This window comes from Triticum dicoccoides, chromosome 7B (genome assembly GCF_002162155.2).
Source record: "Triticum dicoccoides isolate Atlit2015 ecotype Zavitan chromosome 7B, WEW_v2.0, whole genome shotgun sequence".
NCBI lineage: Eukaryota > Viridiplantae > Streptophyta > Magnoliopsida > Poales > Poaceae > Triticum > Triticum dicoccoides.
In genome coordinates this window covers 759,813,952-759,828,780 of record NC_041393.1, presented here as the reverse complement: position 1 = coordinate 759,828,780, position 14,829 = coordinate 759,813,952, and the positions used below count along the sequence as shown (strand labels likewise).

At 44.1% G+C, this 14,829-nt stretch overlaps 1 protein-coding gene across 2 annotated transcripts in view; it reads left to right on the top strand.

The window, feature by feature from the left end:
- The first annotated feature begins 13,981 nt into the window (after nt 1-13,981).
- Nucleotides 13,982-14,829, top strand: part of LOC119335509 (ervatamin-B-like) — a 1,878-nt gene continuing 1,030 nt past the window's right edge. The window contains exons 1-2 of one of the 2 annotated variants that reach the window (XM_037607629.1): nt 13,982-14,443; nt 14,734-14,796. In XM_037607629.1, the coding sequence (XP_037463526.1) occupies nt 14,011-14,443; nt 14,734-14,780 (480 nt within the window). In that variant the 5' untranslated portion in view covers nt 13,982-14,010 and the 3' untranslated portion in view covers nt 14,781-14,796. Of the gene's footprint in view, nt 14,444-14,685; nt 14,797-14,829 lie in introns of those variants that run through there. The other variant, XM_037607628.1, reaches the window with a different exon arrangement.

Sequence of the window (14,829 nt, the reverse complement as noted above, 5' to 3'; positions counted from 1 at the left end):
ATCCTTCCGTAGTATCTGTCCTTGTCGTTACCGGTGTAGGATTCCATCGTTACCCCGGAGTTCTGATAACCATCGCTCTTCATGTCCTTGGCCTCGGTGTAGAATGTGTAGCCGTTGATATCGTACGCCTCATAGGTCATCAGGTTGTGCTCGGCGTCCTGTGACAAGGCGAATATGAGTTGTTCTTCCGCGGAAGAATCCTCATGTAAAGGGTACGACAAAAGCTTCTGCTTGAACCAACGCGTGAAACATGAGTTGTGCTCTTTGAGTATATCTCCGTCCGTCCTCTGTTGGCCTCGGTCATTGTACGTCTTCTTAATAAAGGTTTTGTGCTCTACCACCCAAGGATCGACCACGTCTATGTGTTGTAGCGCGACTAGGTTTGCTCTTTCAAAGTCGGCGAGTCGACCCTCGAAGTCGACATGCATTTCGCGGCGACCCTCACGGTGACCCCATCCAGCGAGCCTGCCGAGGTGCCTGTTGACGGGCAGACCAACGGGGTTCTCGATGCCTAGATAATTCGTGCAGTAGGAGATGCACTCTTCGGTCAGAAAGCCCCTGGCTATGCTTCCTTCTGGACGTGACATGTTGTGAACGTATCCTTTGATGACACCATTCATCCTTTCGAACGGCATCATGCTGTGCAGGAACGTCGGCCCGAGTTGGATGATATCCTCCACTATATGGACCAGCAGATGCACCATAACGTCGAAGAATGCGGGCGGGAAGTACATCTCAAGCTCGCATAGTATCACCACGATCTCTTCCTGTAGCCTTCTGAGTTGCCTCACGCCAATCGACTTCCGAGAGATGACGTCGAAGAAGTTGCATAGGCCAAATAGCGTTTCATGGACGTGCGCATCCATGATCCCATGGATTGCAACTGGAAGTATCTGCGTCATCAGCACGTGACAGTCGTGAGACTTCATCCCGCTGAACTTCTGCTTCGCTGGGTCTAGGTATCTGCTTATCTTCCCCGCGTAACCGTAAGGAAGTTTTACTCCTAGGAGGCAGGTGAAAAACTGCTCGATCTCCTCCTGACTTAGAGTGAAGCACGCGGGAGGGTAGTCATTTCCGGTCTTCTTGGCCTTTTTGCCTTTGCGACGACTTTCTGTGTCCTGCTTCGCCTCATCATCATCATCATCATCATCATCATCATCATCATCATCATCATCATCATCATCATCATCATATATAGCATGAAGCTCCTGCCTGATGCCCATTGATTTCAAGTCTGCCCTTGCTTTCGGCCCATCTTTGGTCCTCTCTGGCATGTTGAGCAGGGTACCAAGCAGACTCTCGCTCACGTTCTTCGTGATATGCATGACATCAAGACTGTGAGGCACACGGTGGATCTTCCAGTACGGCAAGTCCCAGAAAACAGACCTCGTTTTCCATACCTTCAGCAGCGGCTCTGGCGCCTTTCGCTTCTTTCCCGGATCTGACACCTTTTGCTTCTTTCCCGGCAGTGTGCAGTCTTTCCAATTTTTCAACAGCTTATCTATTTCCTCGCCGCTCCTCGTACACGGGCGTTTTCGGGGTTCGGTTTCACCATCGAACAGATCCTTGCGTTTCCTCCACGGGTCATCGTCACGAAGCCACCTTCGATGTCCCATGAACACAGTTTACGAAGACCCGGGATCTCTATCTAGCTGGCGATACGTTGTGTCATCCATGCACCTTACGCATCCAGAAAATCCGTGGACTACCTGCCCCGCAAGATATCCGTAACCGAGATAGTCGTGCACCGTCGTGAGCAGTGCGGCTCTCATAGGGAAATATTCTCTCTCTGCTGCGTCCCATGTATTGGCTGGCGTTTTCCACAGCGTGTCAAGCTCCTCTTTCAGCAGCCCCAGATACAGATTGATGTCGTTCCCTGGTTGTTTCGGCCCTTCAATTAGCATACTCATGTGAATGTACTTCCTCTTCATGCACAACCAGGGGGGAAGGTTGTACATCCACACAAACACAGGCCAGGTGCTATGTGTGCTTCTCTAGCTGCCAAACGGATTGACTCCATCGGTGCTCGCGCCCAGCACGATGTTCCTCGGATCGTTCCCAAATTCTGGGTATTCGAAGTTCAACGCTTGCCACTGGCTCGCATCCTTAGGGTGACTCAGCATCTTGTCTTTTTTATCTATCTCCGGATCATTTGCGTCATCTTCTCGCTTCTTCTCCTCCCTATCCGTGTGCCAACGCAGGAGCTTTGCTCCCTTAGGGTCCGCGAAATACCGCTGCAGACGAGGAGTGATCGGAAAGTACCACACCACTTTTCGAGGAGCTTTCTTCCTCTTCTTGTATCGAGTGACACCGCACACCGGACATATGGTAGACTCCGCGTGCTCGTCCCGATAAATGATGCAATTGTTCATGCACACATGGTATTTCACGTGCGGTAAATCTAGAGGACACACGATTTTCTTCGCCTCCTCCAAACTGGTCGGGCACTTGTTCCCCTTGGGAAGACGTTCGTGCCAGAATGACATGTTCTCGTCGAAGCATGCGTCGGTCATTTTGTGTTTTACCTTCATCTCCAGAACCATGAGCGTTACTTTCAAGCGGGTATCCTCGGGCCTGCATCCTTCATACAATGGAGTAACCGCGTCTAACTCAAGTTGATCCATCTTGGCTTTCTCTCGGGCGGCAGCTCTTGCGTTATCCGTCTGCTTGAGAAGCAGCTCTTGAATATGAGGGTCCTGCACCCAGCCCATCGATGGTCCAGCGTCGTCTGCTCCACCGGCATCATCATCATGTCCTGCATCTTCTACATGATGACTGTGTACAACATCACCGTCGTGATCATCTCCTGGGGATTCTTCGTCTTCTCGCCCGCCCCAGCCGCGGTGGTTGTCTTGCTGCCCTTCCTCATTTCTTGCTTGGCCCCCGTGGACGACTTCGTAGTCATCTTCATCACCTTGCCACCGATAGCCATCCATGAAACCATGTAAAAGCAGGTGGTCCCGCACCTGCCCGGAATCCGGGTCCGCAATAAGGCTCTTCAGCTTGCATCTTCGACACGGACATCTTATCTCCGTCTCGTTCTTTTGAAGCATCTCGGCCTTCACGGACCTCAGAAACCTATTCACGATGCCTTCGGTCATCGTGCGGACCATGGTCGCCTGCGGGGTAGAGCAAAACGATATTTTAGAACCAAGAAAAATTTTGGCATGACTTTCCCTAAAAATAGGACCAAAAAGAATGCTTAACGCCAAAATTCTCGCCGAAACGGAAATGAATCAACATTCCGGCAAAATATTGGCAACTATCGCATTTCAAATACCGGTACACCTCCAAACACAAACACATATGCAACACCACAAACATATGCAACACCACGAACATACATAGATCTAGCTAGGCCATAAAAAGTGCATGTGCACATTGTTGTAGGGAGAACAACATAAATATAGCTTCCCCCCTTACTTACCTATCAAAACAAGGTAACTTAACCACTTAATTTGAATGAATCTATGGTGGAAATGAGGTGAAAAAGAGGAGGCACCCGAGACAAGGAGGAGGCGGTGGAGAGAATGAAGTGGGGAGAAAGTGAGTGTGGGAGGAGAGGCTGTCCAAAATATCTTGTTGCTGCCCACTTACTAATGGCGCACCAACCACAAATGCGCCATTAGTAATCCAGGTTACTAATGGCGCACCCCCTGGTGGTGCGCCATTAGTAGTTTTGCAAAAAAAAACATACTAATGGCGCACTCCCCCACGGTGCGCCATTACTAGTTTAAACTAGTAATGGCGCACCGCGGGTGAGTGCGCCATTAGTAGTTTTGCAAAAAAGGAATAAAAAAATAATAAAAAAACAACATTAGTGGCGCACTTTCTGGCAGGTGCGCCGTTACTAGTTACAACTAGTAATGGCGCACTTCCTATGGATGCGCCATTAGTATGTTTGGACAGGCGCACTAGTTCAAAAAAAAATTTGATACTAATGGCGCACCGTGGGCCAGGTGCGCCATTAGTAGTTTAAACACTAATGGCGCATCAGAAGGTGGTGCGCCATTAGTATATACTAATGGCGCACCACTTGTCTGGTGCGCCATTAGTGTCAATCCCATCTATAGCCCTTTTTCTAGTAGTGCATTAACACAAACTGGAAATGTTCGGCCAGATCGATTGGGCTCAGTACTTTTGTCATGAGATTCCCCTCGCCCAGGGATGTAGACAAGGCATGTTTCGCTGAAACCATGAATATAAAAAGCTGTGGAGCTGTGGTAAGTCTTAAGAAGTGGTCTGAATCTGTTGGTGCCAAGGGTGTACTTAACATTGCTTGGGTCAATGTTAGCAACATCCCTCTGGACAAAAGGCATGAAATGAACATTGCATATGTTGGATCTTTGGTGGGTGTGACCTTGGAAATTGATAAATCCACTGTGAATAGACCTGAATCGGTCAGAATTAAGTTGGGTTGCAGAGATGCTGAAAATATTCCAGGAAAAGCTGAGGGAGTGCTGGGTGACCACTTTTATGATTTCTTCTACTCCGTTGACAAGATTCTGGTTAAGAATCCTCCAAAATAAAGTGTTGTTGTGGCCCAGGAATCTGATAAAGGTGTGTCACCAAAGAGAGCTAGGATTAATGAAAATATTCGAGGTGTTGGACAGGGGGACTCATCTTCTACTATGGGGAACCTCTCTGTCCCACCAAATTCTGTTGGAAATGGAGGTAATATGAATACTGTAAGTGAAAGAGTGGAAGAAGAGGAAGAGGATGGGGGGAAACAAAAAGAGAGTGAGGAAAATTTCTCTGAGGAAGAAAGTGAAGAGGTGGATAATGAACTTCTTATTGATACCCTTGCTGCTGAGAACATGAAGGAGCAGGGGGAAGGAGTGGAATCACATGGGGACCAGTACTATGATAATATTGTGGTTAACTCCCTGCAAATTATACCCAGTGTTCCAGTGATAAGGAAGTCTCTATCCTATCTGGATGCTGTGCTTGGATAGCCTGTGGTTACTGAAGTTTCTTCTGATGAGGTGACATGCCAGCAAGCCCCTGCATTGTACTCTGTACAATCTCCTTCTGATTCGGGGGAAGAAAATATGGAGGTTATTCCTACTCCACCTGTGGTGAATGAGACCCAAACCATACTGAGCCAGAGGACAGCTGGTGGCAATATTGAGCATATGGGGGTTCGAGCAGAGAAAATGACCAAGAAGAGAAACCTACAAGGTAATGAAAAAAATCCAAACTCCAATTTCTTTGAGATTCTTACAAATCTAGAGATTGCTGATACTGCTGCTAAAATGGGAGTGGATATCCCTGACAACAATTTTACTGTTGTTGATGTGATTAGGAAATTGGAAAAATCTAGAGCTAATTTAGCTGAGAAAACTGAAACCAATGCTCAACAACATGAAAAAGTGTTATTTATAACTAATGGTGCTGGAGATATATCCCCTTTAAATACTGAATGGGTGAAGGATGGGGAGATTGAGGAGGATGATTTTACTGTGGTTAGATCTAGACGGAAAGAAAAAAAGAAAGTTAATGTTGTCATATCTAAACCTGTGACTAGAAGTCAAAAGAATAAAGTGTGTTCTGATGCTGGTTCGACCAGGGCTCCTGGTAAACCTAGCAATAAGAACCACTCCCCCAAAAACAAGAAAAAATGATTAGTTTGTTTTGGAACTGTAGAGGTGTTGGGAAGAGAGGTATGGCAACCTGTATTCTAGACTTGATTAGAGATCATAGTTTGGACTTTGTTGGTATTCAGGAAACTATGAAAAAGGATTTTTCCTCTAAATTCTTGAGGAAAATTGATCCTGGGGAATGTTTTGAGTGGAGATGGACTCCCTCAGTGGGCAAATCTGGGGGGATTTTATGTGGCACTAGGAAAGACACTTTTGATGTTAAAAACTGTGAGGTGTGTAAATACATCATGAAGATGGAGGTGTGGGACAAGAGTAAGAAGTTGAACTATTGTGTTCTAGTGGTTTATGGATCTGCTCATGAGGAGCATAAGGTGGAATTCCTGACTGAACTGTCTGACATGTGCGGCAATATTACCTACCCTTACATTGTGGGTGGGGATTTCAATATTTTAAGATACGCCAGGCAGAAGAATAAGAGAACCAGAATTAGCCATGCTTCTGATTTGTTTAATTACATCATCAATACCTTCTGTCTTAGGGAGGTTGATATGAATGGAGGTTTATATACTTGGTCGAATAAGCAGCAAAACCCTACCCTAGAAAAGCTGGACCGAGTACTTATGTCCAGTTCTTAGGAGAGGCAGTTTCCTTTAACGTTTGTTAGAAAGCTAGTCAAGGAGGTTTCGGATCACAGCCCCCTGATCCTGAATACTGATGACTTGTTACCTAATCCAGGCCGTTAGAGAGAATTCAGATTCGATCTTAACTGGCTCAAAAACCCGAAGTTTATAGCCTTAGTTGCTAAGGTGTGGTTGAAACCGGTTAATTCTAAAAATCCCATTGATATACTAAACATTAAGTTGAAGAGGTTCAAAAAATTCTTTAAAGGATGTGGTGCAAATCTTTTTGGCAATTGAGAAAGAGGAGAAGGGACCTCAGGGAGGAGTTGGAGCATCTAGAAATTTTGGAAGAAACAGATGTGCTGTCCCCTGAGCTATATGAGAGGAAAGTTGAGATATCAGCAGAATTATATAATCTGTTAGTGGAGGAGGAGGTGGCTTTGATGCAAAAATCACACGGAAATTGGCTCTTGAAAGGGGATAGAAATACTGACTACTTTCACAGAATTGTGAATGGGAGGAGGCGGAGAAATACTATTTTTTCTCTTACTTGTGGGGATGTGATTATTGAAGGAAATAATAATCTCTTGGAACATGCCACTAATTTCTATAAGGAACTTTTTGGGCCAGCAGTGGGAAACTTATGTAAAATGAAGGAAGATATGTGGGAATCACGAGAGAAATTGTCAGACATTGACAACTTTATCCTTACTAGACCCTTTTCTGAAACAGAAGTCAAGAATGCATTATTCTCTATGAAACCAAATAAAGCGCCTGGTCCAGATAATATTCCTATTGAGTTTTTCCAACATTGTTGGGAGATAGTGAAAAATGAAGTGATGATGCTATTTGACTGGTTCCATGATAACAAACTAGATGTGCAGCGTCTCAACTATGGGATCATAACTCTACTGCCTAAGGTTGTGGGGGCAAACAAGATTCAGCAATTCAGGCCTATTTGCTTGCTTAGATGTATATACAAGCTGATCACCAAACTTCTCACTATTAGGTTGGAACCTTTTGTGGATATTCTTTTCAGTAGACATCAAAATGCTTTCATTAAGAAGCGCGACATCATGGACGGGATAATGTCCCTGCATGAAATCTTGCACCACACTTACAATAGGAAGAAAACTGGTATTGTGTTGAAACTTGACTTCGAAAAGGCTTACGATAAAGTCAACTGGGACTTCCTATTGGATTGCCACAGAATGAGAGAATTCCATCTGAAATGGGTCGAGTGGGTCAGAAAATTTTTAGTGGGGGGTACAGTTAGTGTGAAGTTGAATGATGAGGTGGGCCCATACTTTCAAAGCTCGAAAGGGGTGCGCCAAGGGGACCCTTTCTCACCATTTCTTTTCAATTTAGCTGCAGATTATTTGACAAAAATGATTCTTAAAGCCCAACAAAACGGCTTGTTCAAGGGTATGGCCTCGGACTTGATCCCAAATGGAGTAGCTATTCTCCAGTACGCGGATGACACAATTTTGTGCTTCGAGGATAATACCAGGAATGCTCTGAACATTAAATTGCTTTTATACCTCTTTGAGGTCATGTCAGGTCTGAAAATTAATTTCCTGAAGAGTGACGTCTTCTCTATCCGTGCGGACGATGAGACTATGCATAAGTATGCTGCGATGTTTAACTGCCAGATAGGTAACTTTCCTATGAAATACCTTGGCATGCCGGTCAGTTATGCTGGTTTGAAATGTGGAGATTGGAGTTTTGTGGAGGACAAATTCACCATGCATGGTGAAAACTAGATTAGTGAAGCTCTGTCTATGGGATGGAGGCTTATTAAAGTAAATGCGGTACTGTCCCACATACACATGTTTTCCTTTTAAACAAGACTACTCTAGAAAGGTGGGACAAGCCGAGAAGGAAATTCTTCTGGCATAGGAAAGGAAAGAAAAGAGGATATCATATGGTCAAATGGGACCGCGTTTGTCGGTCCAAAAAGAAAGGAGGCCTTGGGGTAAAGGACCTGAGAAAACAAAATATAAGCTTACTGGTGAAATGGTGGTGGAAGTTAGATAAAAATAAGGGCCTCTGGCAGGATATAGTTAAGGCTAAGTACCTCAAAAAAACCTCGGTGGCCATGGTGGAGGCAAAGAACAATGATTCCCCGTGTTGGAAATCCCTCTTGAGAGTGAAAAATGTATATATGAAGGGCAGAGGTGTCAAATTAAATAAAGGGGATGTAGCCATATTATGGTTCGATGAATTGGAAGGAAGGATACCATTTAAAGAAAAGTTTCCAGTGCTTTTTGAAATTTGCGTTGAACAAAACTGTACTGTTGATAAAATAGAAGGTCTAAATCATATTACCTCCTTTAGGAGGAGGATGTCTCCTGAGATGAGGAGTCAATGGGATGAAATGAAGAGGGAGGTACTGGCTCTCAAACATAATGATTTACCTGATGAAGTTTACTGGAAATTTAATAATTCTGGTTTATATTCAACCAAATCAATGTATAGATGGTTAGAAAAAGATGTTGCTGGTTCCAATTTCAAATGGATTTGGGATGCTAAGCTCCCCTTGAAAATACAAATCTTCTTATGGCAAGTGGGGCAAAATGCCATTTTGACTAGAGATAATATGAAAAAAAGAGCTTGGCCCGGAAACCCCTGCTGCTCCTTTTGCAACCAATTGGAAACAACCCCACACTTGTTGTTCCTGTGTCCGGTGTCTAGAGTAGTTTGGAGAACTGTAGGGGCTCTTCCTGGGACGGATTGCTGTCCTAATTCCATCTGGCAGTATTACACCTGGATGTACAACTTCCTGCCTGGTTTTGACAAAATTTATACTGTGGGCCTGGCAGCGATATGCTGGGCCATTTGGCTAGCCCGGAACAGAGCTACTTTCGAACGCAAATGGATTAATTCTCCTTTCAAGATCGTGTTCACAGCTTGCGCCTTTCTAATATATTGGGCAGGTCTTCAGAAACCTGGGATGGAAGAGATGGTGAAGAAGGGAGCGGAGATGCTGAAAGCGAATACCACTCAGATGATGCTGCTGTGTGGACCTCCTCCGACGCCAAACACGGACGGGCGCGACTGAAGCTGAAGATGGGTGGCATTCTGGAATCGGCTTCGTCTGTGGAGGACACACTGCTGGGTCTTTGCTGGCATAGGATGTTGTAGTTCTTTTTGGCAATCTGGTGGTACTTTGGCCTTGTCCTGGTGATGTGCGGCAATAATATGTGCGATACTTCTCTAGTTCCTGTAGGCAGTTTCGGGTGATAGCAGGTTTTCGCCCCATGATCTGATATTCCTGATGACAGGCGCAGATAGTGGGTTTCCTGTTATTGCCCCGAACTCGCTTTTCTTCTTTCCCTAGCCCTCCTAGTTTCAGTTTCCTGAGACACTGTATTTCCGTTATGAAAGTAATGGAAAGGGGAAAAGCCCGGTTCGAAAAAATGAAGGGGACTCTAGAACAAAAGTTATCAGCATAGCACATTATTATTTCATTAGCCAAAGTTTTCTTGTTAACGCTTCGATGTAATCATAGGAATGGTTGAAGTTGAATTTTTCTAAGCATAGCAGGTCTATTGCTTCCTTAGCCTAAGTTTTCTTGCTAAACCTTTAAAGTAATCCTACGAAAAGTAGTATTTTCAAATTTTCTGAGCATAGCTACAAGAAACGAACGTCCATATCTCTATTTCAATCTCATAGATGACAAATGAGACCATCAATGGGCATATTATACTGAAACATTTATATGCTAGCAATATTCCTAAATCACTTATTTGAACCCTTTCCACGCTGGTAACAGTGAGATTCATTTTTTTGAAGTCTGGAGATGTTCTTTTCTTGATGTGTTGTCTTGATAGCTCGACATGTTAGTTTCGGTATATCCTACTTCCTTTTATATTCGGCTTGCTTTTTAATGAAGGGTATACAATAATAATTTTAATCACAAGCTACGTGCGCTTGAATGTCTTATAAATTTTAGGCAGAGTCATACATACTTGCAAATAATTTTGTTTTTACACTCTTTGTGCAGACAAGCATTTTGGTGAAACATCCACCAACCCACTCGAGGAGCGTGATCTAGAAGGGAGTCACCACGAGCGCTATATGCTGGCGCATCATAACCTCATCCTCAGCTTGTTGAATGGTCTCGCTGACACTCGGCGTGAGCTTGCTCTTGCACGTGGGATCCCATCCCCGGTAACAAGCACGGACACACCGGCACTGGCAGAGGCTGTGCTGTCGCTACGACTTCCTGAACCACTGTTTAGACATGGGTGCATTCTCCCAGCACCACGTACCAAGAGGGAAATCGCTGCAAGGATGGCTGCTCTCCGGTTTTACTGCTCCATTGCTAGGCCTGAGCATCCATTGGACTCCGAGGTGAGGGATCTCGAGGAGGCTTCCTAATCTAAGGAGGAGGACCTCGAGGAGTCTTCTGTCGTGCCTTCCACCCCTACATCCTGCAGCGACTCAGGAGAGGCATCGGAACCAGGCCAGAAACGACCAGAGCGCAAGAGGAAACCGAGCAAGTGGTTGGACTGAAAAACATGGGCCAAATAGCGCTCTTTCCCTTTATCTCTCCCGGCTGGCGCTTGTGTATGGGTGTGTTGCTACTCCAATCTTTCTTCCTTCCCCTTCGTCCTGCTACTCCAATCCCAAATTCTACCGATCTACTCATAGTCATATGGACTCCAAATTCGAGTGAGATATCTGAGGATTGGCTTATGTGATGAAATTTGAGCACAACATATTTGTTGATGGCTTGCGTGATGGCGTAACATATATGTACTTATAGTCATATGTTCGTGCGTTTGTGCACAACATAATTTGAGCACCTCTATGTACTCATACTCATATGTTCGTGCACAACATAATTTGAGCACCTATATGTACTCATACTCATATGTTCGAGCACAACATATTTTTAGATGGCTTAAGTGCTGAAATATAAGCTGGATTGCTAGTTCACAACCCAAAAGATTTGGATACTGCCGTTTCTCTGACGTATTTGCAGGAAGAAGCTCTCAAAATAACCAAACGGCATGAGCCCATGCGGTGTGGACACCAATTAAGGCTCCCGGAATAATCTAAGGAGGGCCATGCATCTTCCTCCTCCTGGGCGCCCTCAAACACCAATAGTGCTTGGCCTCGAGAAGCTTGGCGGACATATCACCCGTGACGCACCCTCAACTGCAGACCGCCAGGGGGTTATCCTATGTCTGCAGCGAGAAGTGGACGCGGGATCACAAGTGCGCTACTTCTGTTCAACTTCATGTGGTGAACTACACAACATAAAAATCATTTTTTCCTTTTCTGCAAGACGTGGTATATTTGTTTTTTACATGACATAATGTTTCTTTTGATTAAATCTTCTGATCATTTTTCTCATTTCCTTTCGGGAACAACTTATGTATTCCCAGGTCTTGACTCCTTGTTACAAGAAATGTGTTATGTTTTCTTCACATAATCCAGAAGAGCCAAATTAACATGGTATTAGCATGCTTTTCTATTTGCAAAACAATTACCCAGGTTCTTTCTCCCTTGTGTAACATTTTGCTTGAATTGACATATGCGGATTTCTTTTTGTGTCTTCACATAATCAAGAAACTGACTATGTTTCACAAAAAATGTTCAAACCCTGAAGATGAGTGGAAAAAATTCCTTGAAAGTTTGGGCAGAAGAACTGAGGAGAAGGTGCGTGAGGATGATACATTAGAAAATGAGCTTGTCTTCATGCGATAGCTGACATGAAGTTTACATATGTTGTCTCATGCCAGCAGTATGGAATCCAGAAACGTTCTGGTGATCCTTGTGCACATGATATTTTGGGACTATGACAACGTAAGTTTCGTGTTTACACTCGGAAGTCCTGGATATATGTTGCTTTCAGTGGAATATAAGTCTTACTTTAATTTGGTCCATTTGTCTTTGTCATCTATACGCTAAAACAAACATGCATGCATTCCATGTAGCAGTGCCTTTGCATGTCTGTGTGTGAGAAGTGTTAGTTGGGCTAGAAGAATGGCAGTTTGTTGATATTCTTAATAATTATTTACCAGTATTAAAAACTGTAAGTTTTATTTATTTACTGAACTGGTATCTATCCTAGTCAGTAATTAGTGCATCGTGATGTTCCATATCTTTCTGTCTATCAAACTACATTATAATTCAAAACCAATGCTTTGAATGCTAGATACATACATTTATGAGGACACATTATTCATAATAGTTTCATTATTTTTATTTTAGATGTCACATACTTGTACACAAATATATGCCATATATGTGTATATGTATATACATATATGATGGCACTGAAATAATAGAAATATGTTTGCTGGGCAGATATCCATCTTTTCGTGTTGCCTATATTGATAAAGCTGAAGCACCTAGACAAGATAGAAATAAGTAGATTGACAAAGTTTACAACTCAGTTTTGGTGAAGGCCGCTGTTACAAAATCAGATGATCCTGGACAGAGTCTTTACCAGGTACTGCAAAATGCTCTGTTAATTCAGTACCTTGGTTAAATTTTCTGTAAGTTATGTTTACTGCGTTTCTCTTTGTTTAAGAGTTCTTTTACAGTACATCAAATTACTGTGGGCCCTTTATTTTCATCAGTACAATGGATAAGATCCATCCATACTACCACATAAACTTTGTAGTATTTTTTGACCGGGAGGAACACATAAGGGCAATATGGACATATCTCCCTGCACACCTCCCCCGTACTCACGCAACTCCGATGGCACAACACTCCGCCATGGCGACAGAGATAAAGCGTGCACACGGCCGGGCTCAAAAGATCGCCGCGCCAATAGAGACTATTGATGCCGGCATGAATGCCTGTAGCACCTATGACAAAAACAAATCACGAGCACCAATAGCCGTGTCTTGCAAGAGCGGCCATAATGCGGCTCCATTCCTTGATAACACATCAGTGACTGCTGGTGAGATACCAACTGATGTGTCCTATTTTGCTTCCGATTAGTATGTGCAGGGGTCTCATGGTACCACGGCTTACCTTTCTCACAGGAACTATGGTGAGTAGGAGCTCTATGGTCACCTTGCTCGTCGGGATCCAGGACATGACGTCATATCTCACGAACAAGTCGCGATGCTTTGTGTGTATGACTATGTGTGTTGGTGCCTTTGTGGCCGTGAACACCGTAGCGCACCACTCGTCTACAAGGAATCCAAAGGACGCCAAGAGATGTTTGAACCACGTCTTGTTTGATGACATCTCTTGACTTGATTTATACTTCCTGCTGGGTACCACTATATTAGAACTGCACATCTCTATTTTCTGTGATGGTTATCTGGTCACACTATCGCCCCTTTTCTAGTTAGCTTTTTTCATGTCTTAATATGAAGTGTATTTTTGCTCTTGTATCTTCAAAAAGAAGAACCACCATGAGAGGGATTTCGAGTGGTGGGAATCGTACAGGGTTTGTTGAAGGGGTCAGGGATCAATCCTATCCACTTGTGGTTTGTTCCTCCACCACTCAAACAAGGATCGGGCATTGGACCAAAAAAAATAGAGGATCAGGCATGATCACTTATGCAACAACGTGGCCCCCCTGTATAACACACACATCTATAAAGGGTACATAAGGATGGGAAAAAAGTACAGAAAAGTCAAGAAACAAAATCATTGACGTGCAATTGGTGCTCGACCGGCCTGCATAAACCGAGAGCCACAAACATACGGAGCAAACCACCACCCTTGCATTTATTTGTCCACATCGATTAGCACCCATGACTCCCTCAGTCCGCTTGTTGCCCCTCACCCTCCTAGTGATCCTGTGCACCATGCCGCTGCCTTCGTCGTGGGGTGCCATGTCCATGAACCATGACAGGCTGATGATTGGCAGGTTCCACCGGTGGATGGCAGTGCACAACCGGTCGTACCCGAATGCCGGTGAGAAACTGCGCCGGTCTGAGATGTACCGCCGCAACATGGAGTACATCGAAGCCATGAACATGAATGGCAGCCTCAGCTACAGGCTCGGAGAGAACAAGTTCACCGGCCTCTCCAATGAGGAGTTTGGGGCGAGGTATTATGGTGCTAACTTTATCAATGACCATGGTGCAGATGTTGATGACCCGATCATCACTACCCTTGCCGGGGATGTATATGAGCGACGTGGAACAATGGGGTACAACGTCAATGCAGTAATTCCCGAGAATTTTGATTGGAGGGACAAAGGCGCAGTTACACCTGCTAAAGAGCAAAACCCATGTGGTAAGGTTGCATCATTATATTCATGTTTCCTCAGGTTAAACTTTTCTCTATGACATGTAAGTCCCTTTTAGCTTTATTCAAACGAGTCATTTGTACTGTATCATTAATAAAACACGCTATTTCTATCTTGATTCAAATGAATTGCATATAATTTTCCAAGATTTTAATCCTAGAAATTTTTCTTGGTACATCGTTTGCTTTGCGAGAATAGGATTCTTAGGATTTTTTCCGAAGGCTTGCTTTGCACCCTATATTGGAGGAATTTCCTCAACTAAAATCTCCTTTTGTAGTGTCAAACACTCAGCATCCACATTCCTGTGATTTTCTAATCATGTAGGATTGAAGATGACATGGTATGTTTCCTATTCCCATGCTTTCTTAATTAT